This window comes from Tauraco erythrolophus, chromosome 7 (genome assembly GCF_009769465.1).
Source record: "Tauraco erythrolophus isolate bTauEry1 chromosome 7, bTauEry1.pri, whole genome shotgun sequence".
Taxonomy (NCBI): Eukaryota; Metazoa; Chordata; class Aves; order Musophagiformes; family Musophagidae; genus Tauraco; species Tauraco erythrolophus.
The window spans coordinates 23,813,708-23,833,819 of NC_141471.1; the positions used below are offsets into that span (position 1 = coordinate 23,813,708).

The window sequence follows — 20,112 nt, forward strand, 5'->3', positions numbered from 1 at the left end:
AATAGAAATGTTCTTACTAATTTGTATGGTGGAATGTTAATGTTGCGGTAAATTAGTTTCTACTAATCAGTTAAAAAAATTAAATGTCAAGGGAGGATTAAAAATATAATTAAAGCTTGAAAGTATACTAGCTTGCTGTGTGTATCTTGTGTCATTTTTTTGCCATGTGTAGTGCTGAAAAGTGTCTCTTGTGTATAGCTGCCTTGGCTGTCGAAGAGCTTGGCTTTGAGCGATTTCATGCATTAATTCAGTAAGTAATATGTTGGAACATTTAAAATACAATATTTTGAAGTTACACTAATATTCACAGCCCTGAAAGGAGTATGTTGAGGAACTTTTTGTGTGTTACACATCAGGTTAAACTTGGGTTTCAAGTTTTGGTTTGGGGGTTTTGATGGTTTTTCTTTGCGTTTTACCATTTAAAATTGAATATTATTTTGAGCATAAGCACTAGGCTTTAAAGTAAAACTGGAGCAGTGTAATGTGTGGAATTGGCCAAATAACTTGTGCATTTCAAATATATGAACACAGCTAATTGCTAATTAAGATTCACATTTAAGTTAAAGATGTTAATCCTCAATTTTTGATATGCAGTCTTCACAGATGATTGTATCTGAAATACTTGTCATATATATACTGAAAAAAGTTGTGATCTACTATTCTTCCTGATTTGAGACAACGTAAAAAACATTTTTGAAAATGTTTCGTATACAAGACTGATTTTTGTTTCATACTTAAACACTGTGCTCTTTTTGGGATGTAAATACAGATCTTACAGTTCTAGTGAGTTTATCTTTAAAGGTAACAGCCTAACAGTGAACGATTGTAATCATTATACAAACAAATCCCCAAAGAGGAAATAAAAAGCAACAGAATTTCGAAAAACACTTGAGACAGAAAATGTTGCTAATTAGAACTGAAATAACTACTGCTTCTCGTATTAGTGGTAATTACAGTTTGTTCTTTAAACCTGTTGTCACGTGAGGAAAGGAGGAGGAGAATATAAAATTTCTGTAACCTTATCTGATCAAAACACTAATTTCCTGCCTTCCTCCTCCTTCCCACTCACCCCCTCAGTCTTTGGTCTTGTAGTACTCCCTTCAGTTTTTCTCATTCTTTCTCACTGGAAATGAATGCTCTTTAGCCTTTAGAGCAAGCTGAGTGATGGATTTCAGAACTGACTTTGCCTTGTATGCTTTGTATACTCCATTGATAATGAAAGGTAGTTTAAAAATCTCAAGCGTTAGCCAGAGTAAACCCAGCTAAAGATATGTTTTTGCAGATACTTGTTCCTTTTTTAAACAAGTTTTAATAAAATTGTGCAAAAAACTAAAAAGAAAATAATATCCATAAGTTTGTGTAAGATAAGCAGAGAGTATGATCTAGTTTGAATTACTCTATAAAAACTAATGTTTGTGTTCTGAAAAGCAGTATTTAGCTCTATATATCCCAAGAAATAAAAAGTGTATTACTACACTGAAATCTTGATGGATTTCTTCCTTTCCTCTGTTTTTATTTTACTTTTTTTATTTTTAAACATATGATCACCCGGTGTTACCTTATCATCCAGGCAGCACCCCTGTGTACAACCAGATAGTTTCCCAGATAGTTAGTGTACCACTCAGGGTTTTGAACATTTTGCTTTTTCCAAAGCCGGAGTCTAACAAAGTCAAATTCTCATGGGAAATGTAATAATTACCCCAAAAGCCTGAAATATAGTCTTACCTGTTTAAGTGGAAGGTTTTTTTTCCTCCACTATTTATGGACTGAGTGTCTTTCAGAACACTATGTAATGAAAACGTTATTTTGGTGACATACAGTCTATTTACAACTTCAGTAAGAATGTTTTGTAGAATTACTGGTTCAAGCCACTCAACTCTCACGAGTGTATGTAACTTTATGGTTAGTGTTTGCATATAAACACTATGTTCATTTTTGCACATTGCTCCAGAATTATTTATCTTCTTCTGATGAATAAATACTAATGACTCTATGGCAGTTATAGTAACTCCAGAACGGCTGCTATGTCATTCTGTACATCAGTTTTACTCTGCTTTTACTTGGACATTTTCATGTTAGGTATTAGTAGTTCTTGCTTGTGCTTTGTGACGCAATTCTAGTGCTTCATCTAAACACGTTCTCCTTTTCTGTTGTCTTTTTTGTCTTTAGCAAACGAGCATTCAAAAGCTTTCCTGAACTGAAGGATGCAGTTTGGGATCAATATTCAGTGTGGACAAACAGATTTGGAGTATTGCTCTTTCTGTATTCGGTGATACTGACAAAGGTTTGTGGGTTGTTTGATTGTTTTTTTCTGTGTGCATTTGTTTTGTTTCTTTAAGAGAAGTTTGATAATGTAACTCTGTTTCTGTAAAAGGTGAACACTAAACTCAGTGTTGCTAAACTAAGTCAAATCTAGATAAATGGCTGAAGTAGTGTCTTCATTCATGTTACAATACATTTCTAGTATAAAAGTTTGAAAAGCTCAATCTTTTTTTTTCCTTTTTTTTTTTTTCTGATCTGGGAGAATTGTGGATTTCGGAAACATCCTTCCTAGTATATCCATAACATCTTTTATCGAAAGAAAGATGTATGTTTAGGTATGAATTCATACAAGAACATCAGTCTCCTAATGTTTTACTGTTGCTTTCTGTTGTTGTAAATGTTGCAATTCCTTCCTTAAAAGAGCAAAATGTTTGTAATTTTTCTACAGGGTATTGAAAATATAAAAAATGAAATTGAAGATGCAACTGAGCCATTGATAGATCCTGTTTACGGTCATGGAAGGTAAGATGCAAAATATGGTTGCTACCACTTAAAATAGGTTAGTGGGCTAATTTTTATATGTCTGTAACTGATCATTCCTTTAGGAAATTATTGATATTATGACAAAGATTCAATTATAATTTTTTAATAGCTAAAAGCAACACTTAACATAGCATGCCTTTTTCACTTCATCAGTTCTGAGGAAATGCTTCTGTTATTGCGTTTTCAGAGGAAGAATTCTCAAATTCAGGGCTACATTTTTATATCAAGTTGTTGATTGAAAAAGTGGAGATCATATTAGGGTCGCTGAATTATAAATACCTGCTAATTAAAAGTATATTGTTAGAGAATGTCTGCTTAGCTGTCCAGATAATACAATAATTTTTTGTTTGTTAGAGATAACCACTTTTTCCAAAATAAATTGTATGTCTCTTTTAATAGGCTTTCTTTCTGTTATATAGCCAAAGTTTGATTAATCTCCTATTGACGGGGCATGCTGTTTCTAATGTGTGGGATGGAGACAGAGAATGTTCAGGAATGAGTAAGTTGATTCTGGTTTATTCTTGTTCATAATTTTTACGTACTATGAGATGTTGACCTATAGATTTGGAACGTGCTGTATTCCTGTTTTGGTAGTCTCTTTATTTACTGTCTTTTGATTTAAGCAGGCGTCAAATGGAAAGAAAACATACTTGCAAAAAATATCTCGTGTTAATATCAGTGAGTACAGGATTGTCAGCTACAGGTCGAAATTATAAGGTACCTATTCAGAGCAGCCACGTCAGGCTAGAGAAATGGAATGACAGGAACCTCATGAAATTCACCAAAGTTCTGCATCAGGGATGGAATAAGCCCCTGCAACAGCACAGGGCAGCACTGGCTGGCTAGGGAACACCTTTGTAGAAAAGGACCCGAGGTCCTTGCGAACAGTGAGTGGCACTTCAGTCATCAGTGTGCCCTTCTGGCAGGGAAGGCCAGATGCATCTTGGGTGACGTTAGGAGGAGGAGGATAGCCAGCAAGTTCCTTACCTCTGTCTGACACTTATGGGACCACAGCTGGAGTGGTGTATCCAGTTTTGGGCTCCCTGGTACAGGAAATACATTGACGTAGTGGAATGAGCCAAGATGATGCGGGGGCTTCTGCGTCTTTTGCATTTCATCTTAGAAACAGAGAAGATGATCTCAAAGCAGGAACATTTTGGATTCTGAAAGCATTCACATCCTTTCTCCCCTACTACAGAGTCCATCTCAGGTTCCTCAGCATGTTTCTTACAAGGATTTTCCATCTAAGTCATCACTGAAAATACTGACTTGAACTGAGGTTCAAGACAGATCCATCCACAATCTGAGTCAAAATGACAATAAACAAATAGTATAATCTCTTTTGAGACTTTTTAGACTCCCACTTGATCATAATTCCATACAGGCTGTACTTGAGCATCGCACTTTCCAGAATGTCATTTGGGTATTATATCTAACTCTTCTCACCCCTATTTGGTAGACTTCTCATCAGGACATTTAGATTGGATTATTGTGGTCTGTTACTGATGAGCCTGTGCTGGCCGCTTTTTTGAGTTTTTTGGTTTCGTGTTTGGTTTGGTTTTTTTTTTGTCCTTCCTTGTGTGTGCAAATTGATTACTAATTTGCTTCAAGACTCTTTGGAGGTTGAAGTCTTCCTTTCTCCTGGTTTTTTCCTCTAACTTTTTTTGTTGTTTTTGTTAGAGTTAAGTATCCTGTTTTACCTTTTCTAGTCTCCTGACACCTTCTTTATCTTTGATACGTAAGGTAATCATTAATGGTTCAGAGACTTATTTGGTCTAGCTACTTAAGCATTATGTAGTAAATTTCATTAGGATCTGAAAGATCGAATACATCTGTCTTATTTACAGTTTTTTAGCCAATTTTGTTCTTTTTCTGTGGCTGACACCATTATTTCATTGTTAATGTTCTCGAGCGTACATCCTTTACTTTTTTCTGAATTAAAGGAAAGATGGCTTTGAATACTTGTATTTTCTTTGTGTCTTTTGTGTTTTATCAGTCAATTCCTACCCTGATTCATGCTGCATGTATAGAGCATTGTTGTCATTTATCTCCCCACTTCCTAACTGAAATTTGTTGTAATTAGCCTTCCTGGCTTTATCCATATGTTCTCTTCAGTATTTTTAATTTTCTCTTTTTGATTTTTAGATTATGATTTATCAGTCTATGTTGTTAGATTATGATCAATCATTCTGAATTGTTCTTGCAACTTTCCTTTACATTGGGAAAGTTTCCCATTCTGCAATTTAATATATCTTTTTTTTTAAATCTTGCAGTTCATTCCCTCATTTGTCTTTCAGATTATCTTTCTGGTAGACCTTATTCATTAGTTATCCAAGTTTTTTTCATTTCTGAGAATACTGAACTCTCTTTGCACACAGTAATATTCCACATTTAGATTCTCAGTCAGTTTTGCCCTAAAAATCCGGAACTCTCGTAGAAACATGTCTCTTTTTGTGGGGAGAGGAGGAGCAGAAAATAATCTTTAATAAATCTTAAGAATCTGATTATGTGCCCTGTTAGTTTTTCACCAGTCAAGTGACTGGATTTAACTCCTGTTGGGAGCCCTCCATTTTCTTCAAGTCCTTGGGATAATTATAGTCAAAACTAGCTTATTCACTGTCCTAAGTCTATAATCAGTATCTATTACAAAGTGATTTGTGTATTCTATCAAGAAGGACAAAGAACAGCCTGTACTATTCATGACTTCTTAGGCAAGACTGAATTTCGGATACATTGTCACATTTCCTTTATCTGTCAGTCCTTTTTGTCATCTTATCTTTTCTCCTTCAGTGATTTCTCCTGTATTTTGACTCTCTTTGACTGTAGTCTTCAGCTTCCTTTCTCCCAATACTATGAGTTTCTCATGTAGAAGGGTCACAGGTGTCAGAATAACCAGAACTGAATGTGTGTGCTGACTATTTTCTGCACTTGCCTTTATGTATGTTTTTCTGGTTGGGTTACTGGTCACTTGCCTTTAAATTCCTCTGGTAAAGTGACTGCAAGTTGGAAGGTTTGACATTAGTGTTGTACAGAGTTGATTGCCAGCGCTGCTTGATTTTTACCGTATGTAAACGTAATGGAAAGAGATTTCGGGTACTTCTGTGATTAGATGTAATCGGTAGGTGAACTTCTGAAACTGAGGGACAGGAAAGGTGTCCCTGGGCATGGGGGAAGGGTGGTGCTAAGGAACTGCAGGAAGCAAGGGATGTGATGTGGTTTGTGGTATATTTGCAGAGGCAGCAATGAAGCAGCAGTGAGAAGATGCAGCCGTAATGCAGGAACAGAAAGAATGCTAGATAGGTGATGCTGTTATCCTAAGTAAACACGTTTACCAAACTGAATTTTCAAAATGCCACTTCCATTTTTATTCAGAGGTTATGTAAAGCCACTTTACCTCTTGTTCAGCTGTTTACATAAGCAATTTTTAGTTAATAAGTACATATTTTAAATTATTCTTAAGCCATTTTAAAGTTACTGTCAGTAATTTTATGAGTGATAAAGAACATACTGAATTACAAACTTGAGGAATTACCAGGTAGTTTGCAGATTGTACTCTGAGCTCTGCCTCTAATAGTATTGTGTATTTTCCAAATAGGGTAGGAGTTATTAACTGGAATTGTTCTTGGCTACCACTGCTAGAAATACCAGTGAAATGATTCCTTTTCTTTGACTATCTATATATTCCCCATTAAAGTTTTCGTCTTATTCTAATCTCTTCCACATTTATCCACGGTGGGAAGATATAGGGAGATAGATTTTTTTTTTTAATCCTTTTTTAAAGACTCTCATTCTTATGTGAATTGTAACTATTTAATATGAATACAAATAATGCTGTAACTGTTTTTTCCAAGTAGTGCCAAGAATTTGTGTTGTTTTGTGGTATCACTAGGTGGCGATATTCTGATACGGTTGGTAACAATATCATTGTGTTTAAACTCATCATTAGTTTGGGCCTTACTTTTTTTTAAAGGCTCCAGTTTTCTCCCTTTTTAGAAATGTGAGTACTTTGTAAAAGTGCTTTAAAAAAAGGAGGAACTAACTTTCTGATAAGAGGCATACGTATTCATTATCTTAGATGATCTTTGGTGTTACCAGATCTCTTCCTGAGGTATCTTTTCTTTCTGTGGGGTGAGGATATTCACAGACATGAACTTTATTTAGGGCAGCTAGCCTCCCTTTATTTCCTTGTAAGTCATTTGAGAGTGATTTTTGCTTTTGCATCTGTCTTTTCTGTTGACTAATTCTGAAGGAGGCATGAGTAAACCAGTGACATTAATGACTAGGTTAAAGTTAACCTAATAGCTTTCAGATACACTATGTAGTGTGACTACTAGCTATTCAGGTTATTCACACTCTGCAGCTACTGTCATAGCCAGGATCCCAGCTCTCTCTAGTTATCAGTCGGAGTTCTCATCTAGTTATCTGTCAGGGGAGCAAACTACTTAATAATCTGACTATTTTTTTCCTGAATCGTTGTCTGAATAGTAAATATTATTTATATGTGACTTTGCTGTTCTGTTTCAAGCATCAGCTCCTAAATCTGAAGCCCTTGTTTAGCAGACTGAACTTTACATTGATATTTGTTAATGATTTTTAAGAAATGCATGTAATGTGTTAAAATTATTTCTTTAATGTGCTCTTGCTTATTTCTGCCGTTCATTTCTCTTCATTACACATATAAATGTGCTATTTCTGAGCAATAGCTATTGCTGAGTTTGAAGGATTCTTCACTAGTGTTTTGATTGGGCTAGCTCTCTTGCCCTCAACTCAAAGAAAGGATGAATTGTATTGGCGTATAGCAATTTACAGCAAGACAGCTATAAGTCAGTGAAGTAATAGAGTTCTGTGATTTATTATCTATGCATCCCTGAATGCTTTAATTCCAAGCAAGTTTGAAGATAATCCTTTGTTTGGGATCAAAGAATTCTGTGCTGCAAAGAGAGTCTTTTAATACATATAGCTGACAACTCTAAGGAGGGAGTTGTACTTACAGGTCACAAAGGTAGTAAAGAAGCTAGTACTTTTAAGAGGTTTGGTTTTGTTTCGTTTTTGAAGGGTTTTGTTGGGGTTTTTTTGCTTAACAGTAGAGGAAAATGTTAAACCATTACTATAATAGCTGTTCTGCACTGCTGCAAAAATTCAGAGGTAAGTTGGTGAAAAAAGCATGGTTTGCCATGCCTAGTGCAGTGAGTAACAATGAAATGTGAAGTTGATTTCTGGAAGTGCAGAAATCTCTTAAATTTAGAACAGTTTTTCACTTGCTGTGGTCCTGAGGTTTTAGCCCGTGGATAAAGACATCATAGTTTTGTGCTGTTGTACATGAATGATCAATATTTTAAAATATAGTTAAGAATTAGTGTTTTAGAAGGAACTTTCAAATATGAAAGTCAATGTTCTCTGAAAAAAGGAAATACAGATCTTGCTAAATTGATCGTGATGTCTATCCCCATGTGTATTTGCAGGATCGGGTATGTGCTGCTCTTTGTGTAGACAATGTCGAGGGACCTAACAGAGCTGTTTCAAGTAGACAGTACTTGCACTGTTGAGATGATATATACGTAAGCCCAGAGCTTCTTCAAATCCTTATGATTATAAGTTGTTTCTAAATCTGAATGTTGAAGTGCTTTCTCATTCTTTATTAGAGGTCCTCAAATGGGACTCTTAAGTGCTCTACCAATCAGTAGTACGTAAATATTTCAACTATTGCTGACAGCTTTGTGTGTTTGAGAGCTGTATGATACATAAAGTGGAGGTCAGTACAGAAAATCAAATTGAGTGAGTGCTTTCTTTCCTACTGAAACAAGTATTATTTGCAAAATTATGTTTTATTATTCAGAATGTGAAATGGTAAAGATAAATATAACCAGGGAACTCTTAAACAAAAAGAAAGGAAGTAAAAAAAATAAACCAAACATATATGCCTGTATATGTTTTTGTCCCCTTCAAGATAGCTGCTTTTCATAAATTTTTCTGAGGATAATTTGGATGTAAGTTCCAAGAAGTTCATCTCCTAATAAAACTAACAGCTTTTGAAAAGAGGCTATCGACAGTGAACTTTTAAAACCATCCATTTGGCTTTTCCTTTATACAGAGGGAAATTATTAAACCTTTGTAGTTTTTTGACTATAACTTGATATTGATAATAGTAATTGCCATTGTTGCTGAAGCTGCATAACTTTTGAAATTGTTAATTGACCAATTTTGAAAGTAAGAAAAAATGGCTTAAAAGAAGCTTTGCAGATTTTTCTTGAATAAATTTTGTGTTTTATTTTGAACAGAACTTCTTGGTATACATAAACAGGCAACAATAGGCTTTTTGACATTGATGGAATCTCTGAGATATTGTAAGGTAAGCTGTTTTCCGCATCAATTAAATTTTTTCTTTCATTAAGGTATTGTGGGCTTTTTTGACAGTATTACTAAAAGCTTCACTGTATACGGTTGGAGATATTAAAGAACTTTCAAAGTATATTCAACTTCAAATTAAAACTGAGAATAATACTGTATTAAAAGAGATTATAATAAAATTGTTAAATGCATCTTATTGAATAAATGTTGTTTGATGCTATTTAAATTAGAACTTTATTGCACCAATTTAATACAGCCAGTTAGAAGCTTTTTTTACTAAAATAATGTTTAATGCAAGTTATGTAGATTTATAAAGCTGTCAAGTCCCAAAATGGCTTGCTATTTTGAATGTTGCAGTTTTATTGTTCACTTTTTATGCTATCACTGTCTTCCATTTAAAATAAATAGCTGTAAGTAAAAATGGGAAAACTGTTATTAAGTAAAGGTATTCTGAATATAATATATTCAAGACCTAAAAGTTACTTTATGTATTCATCTGTGAACATCTGCAAGTAACTAAAGTGCAGCCCAGTCCATACTGTTTCTCCTGTTGTGACACAGAATTTCTTGATTTAAGGTTTTTATTTAAGAAATTTTGTTCTTTACAAATACTGCTTTTGTAACAGCTTTAATACTCTTAATTTCAAAACGCTTTTTGGTTGTTCTTTGCTTCCTTTTCAATTTCTGTTGAATTCCTTTAACTTAGCTCAGGGTTAAAGAGGATTATATAGTTTGCAAAATGTTGGTATATTGATTGTAAATAACTGTCCCTTCATTTATTAAATAAGTATCAATTCTGAATTGATTCATCCAAAACCAGCTAATAAGTCAAGTGGACTTTGACCTCATTTAGCATCTGATTATAGTATTATTAAGCATAGGAGTACTCATTCGTGTGCAGTGTTCAAAGCATGTCTCCAAGGATGAAATAAGGAATTTTGCTGATACTGCCTTCTCACTGATGTCTTATTTCAGTTAATTATCATAAGCTATATTATTTTCCAAGTCAAACAGGAATCAGTGATCAAAATCAGAACCTAAGTATTTTATACTGTTTTGTCATTTTATTGAATGTTTTATATTAGTTTTCAGAGCAGTTGGGATTTCACTAACTGAATTGTCATTAGCTTGATCACTGATTAGATGAGTTTTCTGGATTTGCTTTGTGTTTCTGATTTTGTTGTCCTTTTTTAGGTTGGCTCCTATTTGAAATCTCCAAAATTTCCCATTTGGATACTTGGCAGTGAAACACACCTCACGGTCTTTTTTGCCAAGGTATGTTATATGTGATTTTTGGTAACCTTAGGCAGATAAAAACCAGATAAATTCAAAGTTCGGATCTTGCTACAATGTGAGTTTCATGTGGCTTTAATGTGAAAATATGGTCGTCAAACCTTTTAATTAAGCCTTACCTTGAAGGCAAAGTTGTTCAAATGGTTGAATATCTCATAAATTTTAGTGAAGTCTTTCAGTTCTATCTTAATTTATTGGGCTGAGGAAGGGTACACTTTAGACACCATAATTGGAATAAGTACTGTCTTTACTTTCCATAGAGCAAGAGCGATACAAAAGGAAATTGTTACGTGCAGGTGCCTGTTAGTAGTTTAATCTCCTAACAGTACATTCACAATTTTTAATCTGTAACCACAGTTTTTTGTTCTAGATTAAAAATAGATAACAAGACTGTTATGATAATTCCTTGTATTTATTCTGTCAGCTATGTACTGTAATCTGTGAAACATATAAAATGCTTTTGAGATGGATTCTCAGTTTAAAATCTTAGACCAAATTTTATGAGGAGACAATTTCTGTTTCTTTAGTTGAAATTTGTAAGTTGTTTTCCTTACATTTTTTTTATTTCTATACAATACTGTTTCTGATTAAAAAATATTTATTGAAACTTTAAATGGTACTTACTAGTATATTTATTGGTACTTATTAGGAATGAACTTTCCTGTACTTAGTATCTTACAAATGAATGAATATTTTAGATACAAATCTTGAAAATAAGTGCTAGAAGATATGACAAAGTTAAAGCCCTGATTTCTTTAGCTGTTTAATTTCCATAAGGAAAAGTTTGGCCTAATCTTTAAAAAGACACAAAAAAGTAAGAGATTTTTCTTACAGAAACAAACAAATGAACCCCCACAATACATTGGAAGTTTATGCGTAGCAGTAATTCTTTACCTTTAAATTTAAATGAAAAAACCCTGTAAATTAATTATGCTATGTTGTGCATCGAATATTTTTTTGCATATTCTGATGCAAATGCTATACCAGAACTTCCCTGAATTCCTTGTGTCTGATAAATGTTCTTTCTTCCCTACTCCATGGTAATAGAAAAATATTTATCCTCCTTTGGATGTTTGTTTTCTACCTATTCTCTCCCCAAAAAGTCTTTCATAGAAAAGTTTTTTAATTTCAATTTTGAAATTTTATCCACATTTTTTCTGAGTTATACCATTGATGTCAGTACCTTGTCGCATAGGTAGCAGTCTGATGCAAATAGGCATAATCACTCTCTTACACAAGTGAAGTGTACCTGTCCAGAATGTTATTACACCTTCTAAAATTTTGTGTCTATGGTGACCATTTCCAGGTAGATATCCTTTTCTGATGCTCTTTCTTTTAGGATGTTGAGGACTCCTTGCTGGTTTTAAAGTAACTGAGTGTCAGCATCTGGTGCCTCCAATATAGCTTGGTTACTCTTTCTTCACTGAACTCCTCTGTGGAAGGCTTCAGTTTGTGATTAATGTCTTTGAAACTGAAAAGCTTGAAAAGGAAGCAACATGGGCTTGGAAAAGAATTTCTCATAAATTATTTTGGTGAAAAGTAGTAGGAGCTGAATGTGTATAAAAGTTCCCAGAGTCCTTGAATATGTGCTTTGCTCGTCTGACCTCATCCTTTCTAAAGTAAAGGTTGGTAGGCATTTCAGGTGGAGCAGAGATGTCAGCTACAGTGGAAATTTGAATCGTGTCAGCAATCCGTTATTTTGTCAGTTGAAGCTACATACCAAAAACTACAGGAAGAAACTTGCATTCATTGCTAATGGTTAGTGAGCAAGTTGTTAAAGTAGTGTATGTAGTTGTGTAGATGGTTCTTGATACTGAGGATATAACTTCTAGCTTCATGGTGAGTTTGATTACATGAGAAAGACATCTTCAGAATGGAAAGAGGAAAACGGAGCATGGAGCCAAAAGCAGTGCAGATTAAGTTTGAAAAAAAACAAGTACAGCTTTAATTCTTTCAAGATGCACATGATTTACAGGAGTCTAAACCCTTAAATAGAAGAACATTAGGCAATTGTTAAGCAGAAAAGTAGTCACTTTTGTCATTAGCTGAGTAATTGGGCCTGGAAACCTGGAAAAAAGCAATCTTCCTAGGTTACTGTCACAACGGGCAAGTAGTATGCGGGAATTAAGGAACGGGACAGAATCTTCATTGTGATCTCAGGGACTTTTATTGAGCATGCAAGTTCAACAAGCAAAATACCTTACTCAAATTCTGCATGCCACCCTACTCAAAGAAAGTTGGCTTCTGTTCTTTAGCACTCAGGTGCTTCACTCAGATTTTTACATTTGATGTGGAGTACAGCAATAAACGTGTCCTCTTAACTGTGGAATCATAGAATCATAGAATCGTTAGGGCTGGAAGGGACCTTCAAAGGTCATCTAGTCCAACCCCCCTGCAAGGAACAGGGATATCTCCAACTAGATCAGGTTGCTCAGGGCCTCGTCCAACCTGGCCTTGAACGTCTCCAGGGATGGAGCATCCACCACCTCTCTGAGCAACCTGTTCCAGTGTTCTACAACTCTTATGGTAAAAAATTTTTTCCTAATATCCAACCTGAATCTACCTCCCTCTATTTTAAAACCATTACCCCTTGTCCTATCACAACTGGCCCTCCTGAACAGCCTCTCCCCATCTTTCTTGTAGGCCCCCTTGAGGTACTGGAAGACCGCTATGAGGTCACCCCGGAGCCTCCTCTTCTCCAGGCTGAACAGCCTCAACTCTTTCAGCCTGTCCTCATAGGAAAGGTGCTCCAGCCCTCTTATCATCTTCGTGGCCCTCCTCTGGACCCTCTCCAACTGGTCCGTGTCCTTCTTATGTTGGGGACTCCAGAACTGGACGCAATACTCCAAGTGAGGTCTCACGAGGGCAGGGTAGAGGGGGAGAATCACCTCCCTCGACCTGCTGGCCACGCTCCTCTTGATGCAGCCCAGGATGCGGTTGGCCTTCTGGGCTGCAAGAGCACATTGCCGGCTCATATTGAGCTTCTCGTCCACCATGAAAGATCATCCACCTTGCTTTCTATGTCAGAACATTTTGAATTAAATGCTATAGACATCTGTTGCTGCCTGCCAGAATATATTTGTATTACTCTAAATGTGGACCGTTCTGCTGTAGCAGAAAAATATTAAGGAAATGTTTTTCAGTCATACTTTCAAAAATAAATAAATCTGTCCATAGCTGCCATTCTAAAACTTTCTACATTTTCAATGGATTTTAATGAATAAGCAAAATGCAGCACAGCATCTTTGGGCTGAAGGTCACACTTACAGCTTAAAGTGAAAATTAAAAAATTAACTAAAGTGTGTAATTGGGCTTAACTTCTCTTGGAACTGCTGCTGCATGAAATAGCCTTAAACAGGGACAGCTGAGTCAATTCCTGGTTTTAACAGAAGTCTACCAGTGCATCAGCAGTTTCCCCCATTACTTAAATTTTATTTATAGAGATTTAATTTATTATAGAGATTTTATTCTGTCTGCATTGTCTTCATCTCCACATCTTGATTGTCAAAACTCATTCGGTATGTATGGAAATATTGTTAGCCTCATTTTACTGCAGGGAATTTGAGGTAGAAAGAAATTACTTCAGAAATAATTTCTTCTTTAAAACAGCAATTTTGATGGAAGTATATTTTATTGAAGAAAATATTGGTAGATTTTTTTCCTCAGACTTAGCTGGCCTGTCACTAGCCAGACAGTCATTTACGAGGGGGCAGCCACACAGACACAAGTTGAAATGCAGTGGATAGTCTCTTATGTCTTATTGTGGGTTCTTCATAAGCAACTAAATCTGAGCAGCCATCATTTCTGCCTCTCCATAGCCTCCCTTCCTTTCAGTGAATAAGAAAACTTTCAAATGGCCTCAGGCCAACAAAAATAAACAAGGAAGCTTTCATCTGACACACCAAGTATCCCTGCATGGTCTGTCAGATGGTGCTAACACAAATAGACAGCATTGTAAATGTGCTAATGCAAATAGAAAGCATTGTAAATTCCTCTAACAATCAACTTTAAAGTTAGTCTTTTTTTTTTTTTTTTATATTGTAGGGAAAAGAGAGTGAGAAGTAGGGCAGCTCTAAATTACTTAATGTAGGGATAAGGCTGTGATGCTCTGGATCAAATGCTGTATGATCAGTTCTTGATTATTTTTATGATACTCATAACATAGGAAGTTATGACAAGCTGAGACTGTTCAGAACTTTTAGGAATGTCAGAGTGTGGTCAAGCACTGTATAAAAGAATATCAACAGCTTGAAATATTACGTGAAATGTAACAAGAAAATGTTTCAGTGCAAACAATACAAAGAACGGCAGCAGATTAATAGCTACTTTCTAAATAACTGTCTGCTGACATGCACACTCATGTAGTCTGGAAGTTTGAATTCAAGACTCTCTGAAAGTGAAAAGACAGCATGGAATAAGTGTCTGTCTGGTGACTTCAGGTGATTGAAACTGTCCATGGGGACATTTTGGAGCTGTGTAAGTTTTTCAAAAATTCCCTTGGTCTGTTCCCAGGTCTTGGAGCACACAGGCCACAACAGAATCGGCTATCCATTTTCAGTTACAGCATTGTAGCATATCTAGACTTGAAGAATCAGATAAGCAGAGGAAACCCCTGGCTCAGACATCTGAATAAGTTACAAATTACTGCTTTTCAAGGAAAGCGTGCCTGTTTTGCTGTGTTAGGACTTCAGTTATGGTTTCAGATTACGTTGGTTTTTTTTTTTCTAACTTTGATCACTGTAACCTGTTCTACATATTCTCAGGGCTTTTCTTTAGCACCCTTCATAGTATTGTCTCTAGGAAGAAAGAACATTCACTTCTCTTCCTAAACAATCATTTTGATCAAAGTTCAACCGAGGGACACCTGAGCAAACACTGACACTGCTATAGGAGATCTTGAATTTGGGTCAGTGGTGTTTACTAGAACTGGGCTAAGGGGGAGTGTTACTGGGTACAGCATTTAATTTCTGAACACCAACAGAGAATGTCAATGGCCATGAAAGAAAGTATGATGCATGTGTAAAAATTCAGCCATTACTAGTATGTGTTAACAACTCTGGTCTCTGCAAAAGTAACCTATGTATATCCAAATACATTACTTACCCTTTAACTTACGATCTCTTCTACTTTAGGAAGGTAGTGAAAAATTTCTAGTCTCTTCCTTTTGTTTTTTGTTCCCACGACCCATGAATGCAGGTAATCAGATTTTGAAAAAGTCTTTCTTCATCAGAGAAGAAATCAAAATCAGATTTTGAAGAATTACACTTCAGGAAATGGTTATAGAGTGTGTGGTTTCAGAGTCTTTAGTTTTCATGAGTAAGTGGAATTAGATCTGGTTGGAACACTGGATATCTAGTAGAAAGAGTATGGATGTGAGTCAACTGCAGAAGTAATTTCTGGGATAAAGTAGGGTTTAAATTTTCCGTGTGCTGATTAAGAGCAGGGAGACATATCTGCTCTGTTCTTGACAATAGCTCTGACTTGCCTAAATCAGCAGTGAATCTTCAAATATTTCTATTAGCTGTTAATTTAAGAGCTCTTTTCTGCAGGAGGAGACCCCTTTTTAAAATGAATGTTACAGCAGGGTGTTTCCTGTGGGATCTATGGATCCCCAGAGAGACTTGAAGTTACTCAACTGGTTGGTTTAAGCTTAATAGTGTAAATGCCATTGCCAACTGAATTTAAATTGTTCTGAATAATGCAGTAGTTCGTAGGGGTTGCCCTGTCCAAATAAGTTTTCTAGCAGGAAGGCCAAGTCTCTTTAGAATAATGATCTCATAGTTGGCAGGGGGCACCTAGAAATAAAATACTTCTGCAAGGTACTTCTGTGAGATATCTACCCTAATCTAGCTTTGCAAGCTCATAGAGCGCAACTGTGAAACTTTATTCTACTTTTTGTGGGTGCACTCTAGTTTTAATCAGGGCTGAATTTGTGCCTAGTACATATGTGTGTTTCTATGAACAGGCACTTCTGGGTATTTTCTTTGTTTATTTGGGAGGTTTCCTATGGCTAAGCTTGTGCTTTTTCATTCATGTAAGTGATTTTCACACCAGCATTTATCAAAGTAACTTCTAGATTTTGTCTAAACTTTTCATTGTCGTTAAAGAGACTATATGTGATGCAATAGTGTATGGTGGCGTGTTTGTTTTTAATGAAACAAGTTCATGACATGAATTTACCCAAAGTCATGGTGGCTTTATTTTCTCTAAAGATAACAAATCTGAAGCACCATCATTTATGAAGTCTCTGTATTTCTATTTCTCAATTTTGTCATTAGAAATGTAGTTTTAGCTTTAAGTGGAGGTAGTTTTCATGAGAAACGTTAGCCATCATATGGTTTTTGACTTTGCTCAGGAGAAGGGTTTATATCTCCTTTTGTTTTCCTACATTGTTGGAATGAGCAGCCAACTGTGATAGCTGCAAGGAAAAATCAGATCTCTGTCTCCTAGTTTTTGATGGTCATTACTTCAACTGTACTTAAAGAATTTTTAAATAGTAGAGAAACCAAGGCTCCTCGAAGTGGCTATACCAGATTTCTACAGGACATGTTCTTTTTTGTGTCTTTCACAAGATTTGAGAAAGAAGAAAAGGTTGTGAAGAAGATTGGAGAACCCTCTCCAATCCAAGAGCTGAAGAACTGGTTCTGGTTTTGCCACCTTCCTGATATCCTTTCAGACCTACAGAGTGTCTTGGAGAATTCTGGACTTCCAAGAAGAGCAGAGATATGCAGAGGACAGCAGAAAGGTTGAGTGGGAAGATTGAGGTGTACGTGTCTGTGGTAGGCAGGTAGGGCTGATCTAGAAGGTTAGGGTTGATAGATTATTGTGCCGTGAGAAATCCAGTAACATGTTACACAGGCCAAATCATATTCTAATGCAGAAGACGGGAAACACTGTGATTACGACATACGTTGTTACATCCTAAATCAAAGAGAGTCAAGAGACTGTACTAAAGTTCTCAGGATTTTGGTGGGCCTGGCTTGGATTTTCTGGTTTTAGGGTTAGTGATACAGGATTGTCACTCCATCTTCCAGAGTCAGGTAGGCCTCTAGTTATTCAGGATTTTTGGGTCTTTCAAGTATTATTAAAGGATGGAGTGTGATCCGATTCCCTGCTACACAGTTATAAAGAGGCCTTGAAGTGGAGATCCACCTATACAGATTTTACTTTTTTTTATCTAGTATAGTAGATACACCTCATTTCCCATTGAGGAAATTGCATGCAAAAATTATTAAAGAGCTGTGTGGTGGTCTTCCTGAGGCTGAGTGGTGAAGAAGTTGATGTCTTTGAATGCTGGAGAAATGAATTTTTGGGCAATTGTAGGCATTTTGACAATTTGTGGCAGAAACTCTGAAGTGAGAATGTTTAGGAATTAGGTCAAGGTCCTGTACTACTTGCATTGCTCTTGTCAGAAGTGCTGTGCATCCTATAATAACGAGTAGCAATTGAGGACTTACTACTCATATCATAAAGAGATAATTCAGTTATGAGGACTTGCATTATTTCTTCTTAGACTTGAGACATAGAAATTGTGATGTAGAGATCATTAAACTGAGACACATAACACTCTCAATGTTAATCTAATAATCATTTTGGATTTACCATCCTAAAAGAATTGTATTCACTATATTTACCCTGATTCTCTGACTAATCTCAGCCATTTAGTCATATCTATATGTTCTCTAAAGTTTTAGAAAGTTTTTAATGTTCATCCTATTACAGACAGCTTTCACAATGATCATTTAAGGACGTTGTTCATGGTTGGCTGATGCAGACCATGAAATGTAATTGTATATGCCCCTAAGCAAATAAGCAAATTACTTCCTTTTGGGAAAAGACTTCTTATCCATCTGTTTTCTTTCAGAGGGGGAGGTTTAGTTTTTATATATGAAGTAGTTGAGAGTAGGGCTGCTTAGATGATATCACTTTTCATGTGTTTATGTTTGAGTTTTTCCAATTTTTGTGTCACTGAATTCTTTCTCCTGAAATGCTACATGGTTTGATATTGGTTTGTGCTGAAGTAGGTGAGAGAATGACTTTATCCTGACTCCTTGCACAGTTACCAAGCCTAGATGAAAATTTCTAAAATGGGATGGGGGTTAGTCCTAGCAGTTCCAATAGGAATTTTTGAGCCAACAAAATTTAGATCTAAAAATTCAAAATAAAAGACTACCACTTGTTGCGTGAGATGCCCTTTTAAACAAAAGTGAGAAAGGGATGAAAGAAGGAAGGAGAGAAAGCCAGTGCAATGAAGAGAACATTTTCTAGATCCACAAATGAAAACTGAGGGAATTTCCCATGAACTGCTAAGCTCTCAATTTAGTACATTGTAGGAGCACTTCCAAATTGGAAAATTTACAAAGAAAATATGCTAAGTAGTGACCATGAGTATCACATTAGCCATTTTTAGAAAAATTGTATTCCTTAATCATTTAAAGTCGATTTTAAGTACAATTAGGGATAAAAGTTATTGTAATAGTCATCTATTTATTCAGTTTTCCAACTTCCTAGTTCCCTTTAAAGCGTATACTCTGTTTACTTTCCGTTTGCTGGGTTTGCATTTCAGTTGGTTAAGGATCAAACTTTTGTCTGATTTTTAAAGATTAGCAGTAGGCTATGGGAACATACTTGAGATGTGTGTGCAGTCATCTCCATGAAACAGTATTTTGACTAGAATTTAAATTATACATTGTTTCTGAAAGTTACTTAGCTATATTTTTAGTGGAATAGATTGTAGTGGTGGATGTGTAAAGCACTCGTGAAAAATGCACAGAGCAGTACAGAAATCGTGGTTCATTTATTTACTTTGCATTTGTAGGCAGAGCAATCCTGAGGAGTATTTTTTCCTTTTCCTCATATTAGAATGAATGACTTTCATATGTAAACTGAAATTGGAGACTGGAAGGTAATGAATTGGGTCCTAACCCATAAGAGTACTTATTAGCATCTAGAGGGATTTATAGCCTCCTGTTTCAGGAAGGAGGCTATGAGCAACATCTAGTTTGTATGTATGTTAGCCTGTCAAATGAAAGGCTGATTTTTAAAGAAACACATTTTAGGGCTGGATTGTGTTTTGGTGGTTTTTTTATTGGGTTGTTTTTTTTTTTTTTTTTGTAATAGTATATGCAGAGTGGCTTGCAAGTAGTATGTGCATCAAAGACATGGCTAAATGCATTTTTGTAATCTATAGTCACTGTAGCAAGTAAATACTAAAAGTCGACATACTGCATAGAAACAAAGGCTGAGAACATCATTGTATCATTCTGTATCCCTTTTAGGTGTGAAACCATTGTTGGTTCCAGCTATATTTGATACAATAGTGAAGACGCTGGGCCTGAGTCATCACCTGACGGGTAGATATTATGTTTTTCAAATTTGGAGGAATAGGCATCCTGGCTCATTATTAAAATATGATGAATAAATTGTTAGCAGTTTTAATAGTATTGCAGTTTTTAAATATCAATCAAATTTATCTTTGCAGAAATGTGTTGCATAAAAAAATGTTATTCGTAATTCCAAATCAAGTGAAAAACAAAATGCTGATGGCCTTTTCCTCCATCATTTGCTTCTTCCACTAGTCAGGTGCCCTGGCCTTTCCAGGTACAAGTCCTACTCAGTTCTGCCACAGTTACCACATTAGTTCCATTTTCAGCTGTATTAAATAGC

At 35.7% G+C, this 20,112-nt stretch overlaps 1 protein-coding gene across 1 annotated transcript in view; it reads left to right on the top strand.

The window, feature by feature from the left end:
- The window catches only part of MINDY3 (MINDY lysine 48 deubiquitinase 3), a 60,050-nt gene that overhangs the window by 14,961 nt on the left and 24,977 nt on the right, over positions 1–20,112 (top strand). The window contains exons 5-10 of the mRNA XM_086615147.1: positions 199–250; positions 2,170–2,284; positions 2,711–2,784; positions 3,225–3,304; positions 9,084–9,154; positions 10,348–10,428. Of these exons, the coding sequence (XP_086471273.1) occupies positions 199–250; positions 2,170–2,284; positions 2,711–2,784; positions 3,225–3,304; positions 9,084–9,154; positions 10,348–10,428 (473 nt within the window). The remainder of the gene's footprint in view (positions 1–198; positions 251–2,169; positions 2,285–2,710; positions 2,785–3,224; positions 3,305–9,083; positions 9,155–10,347; positions 10,429–20,112) is intronic.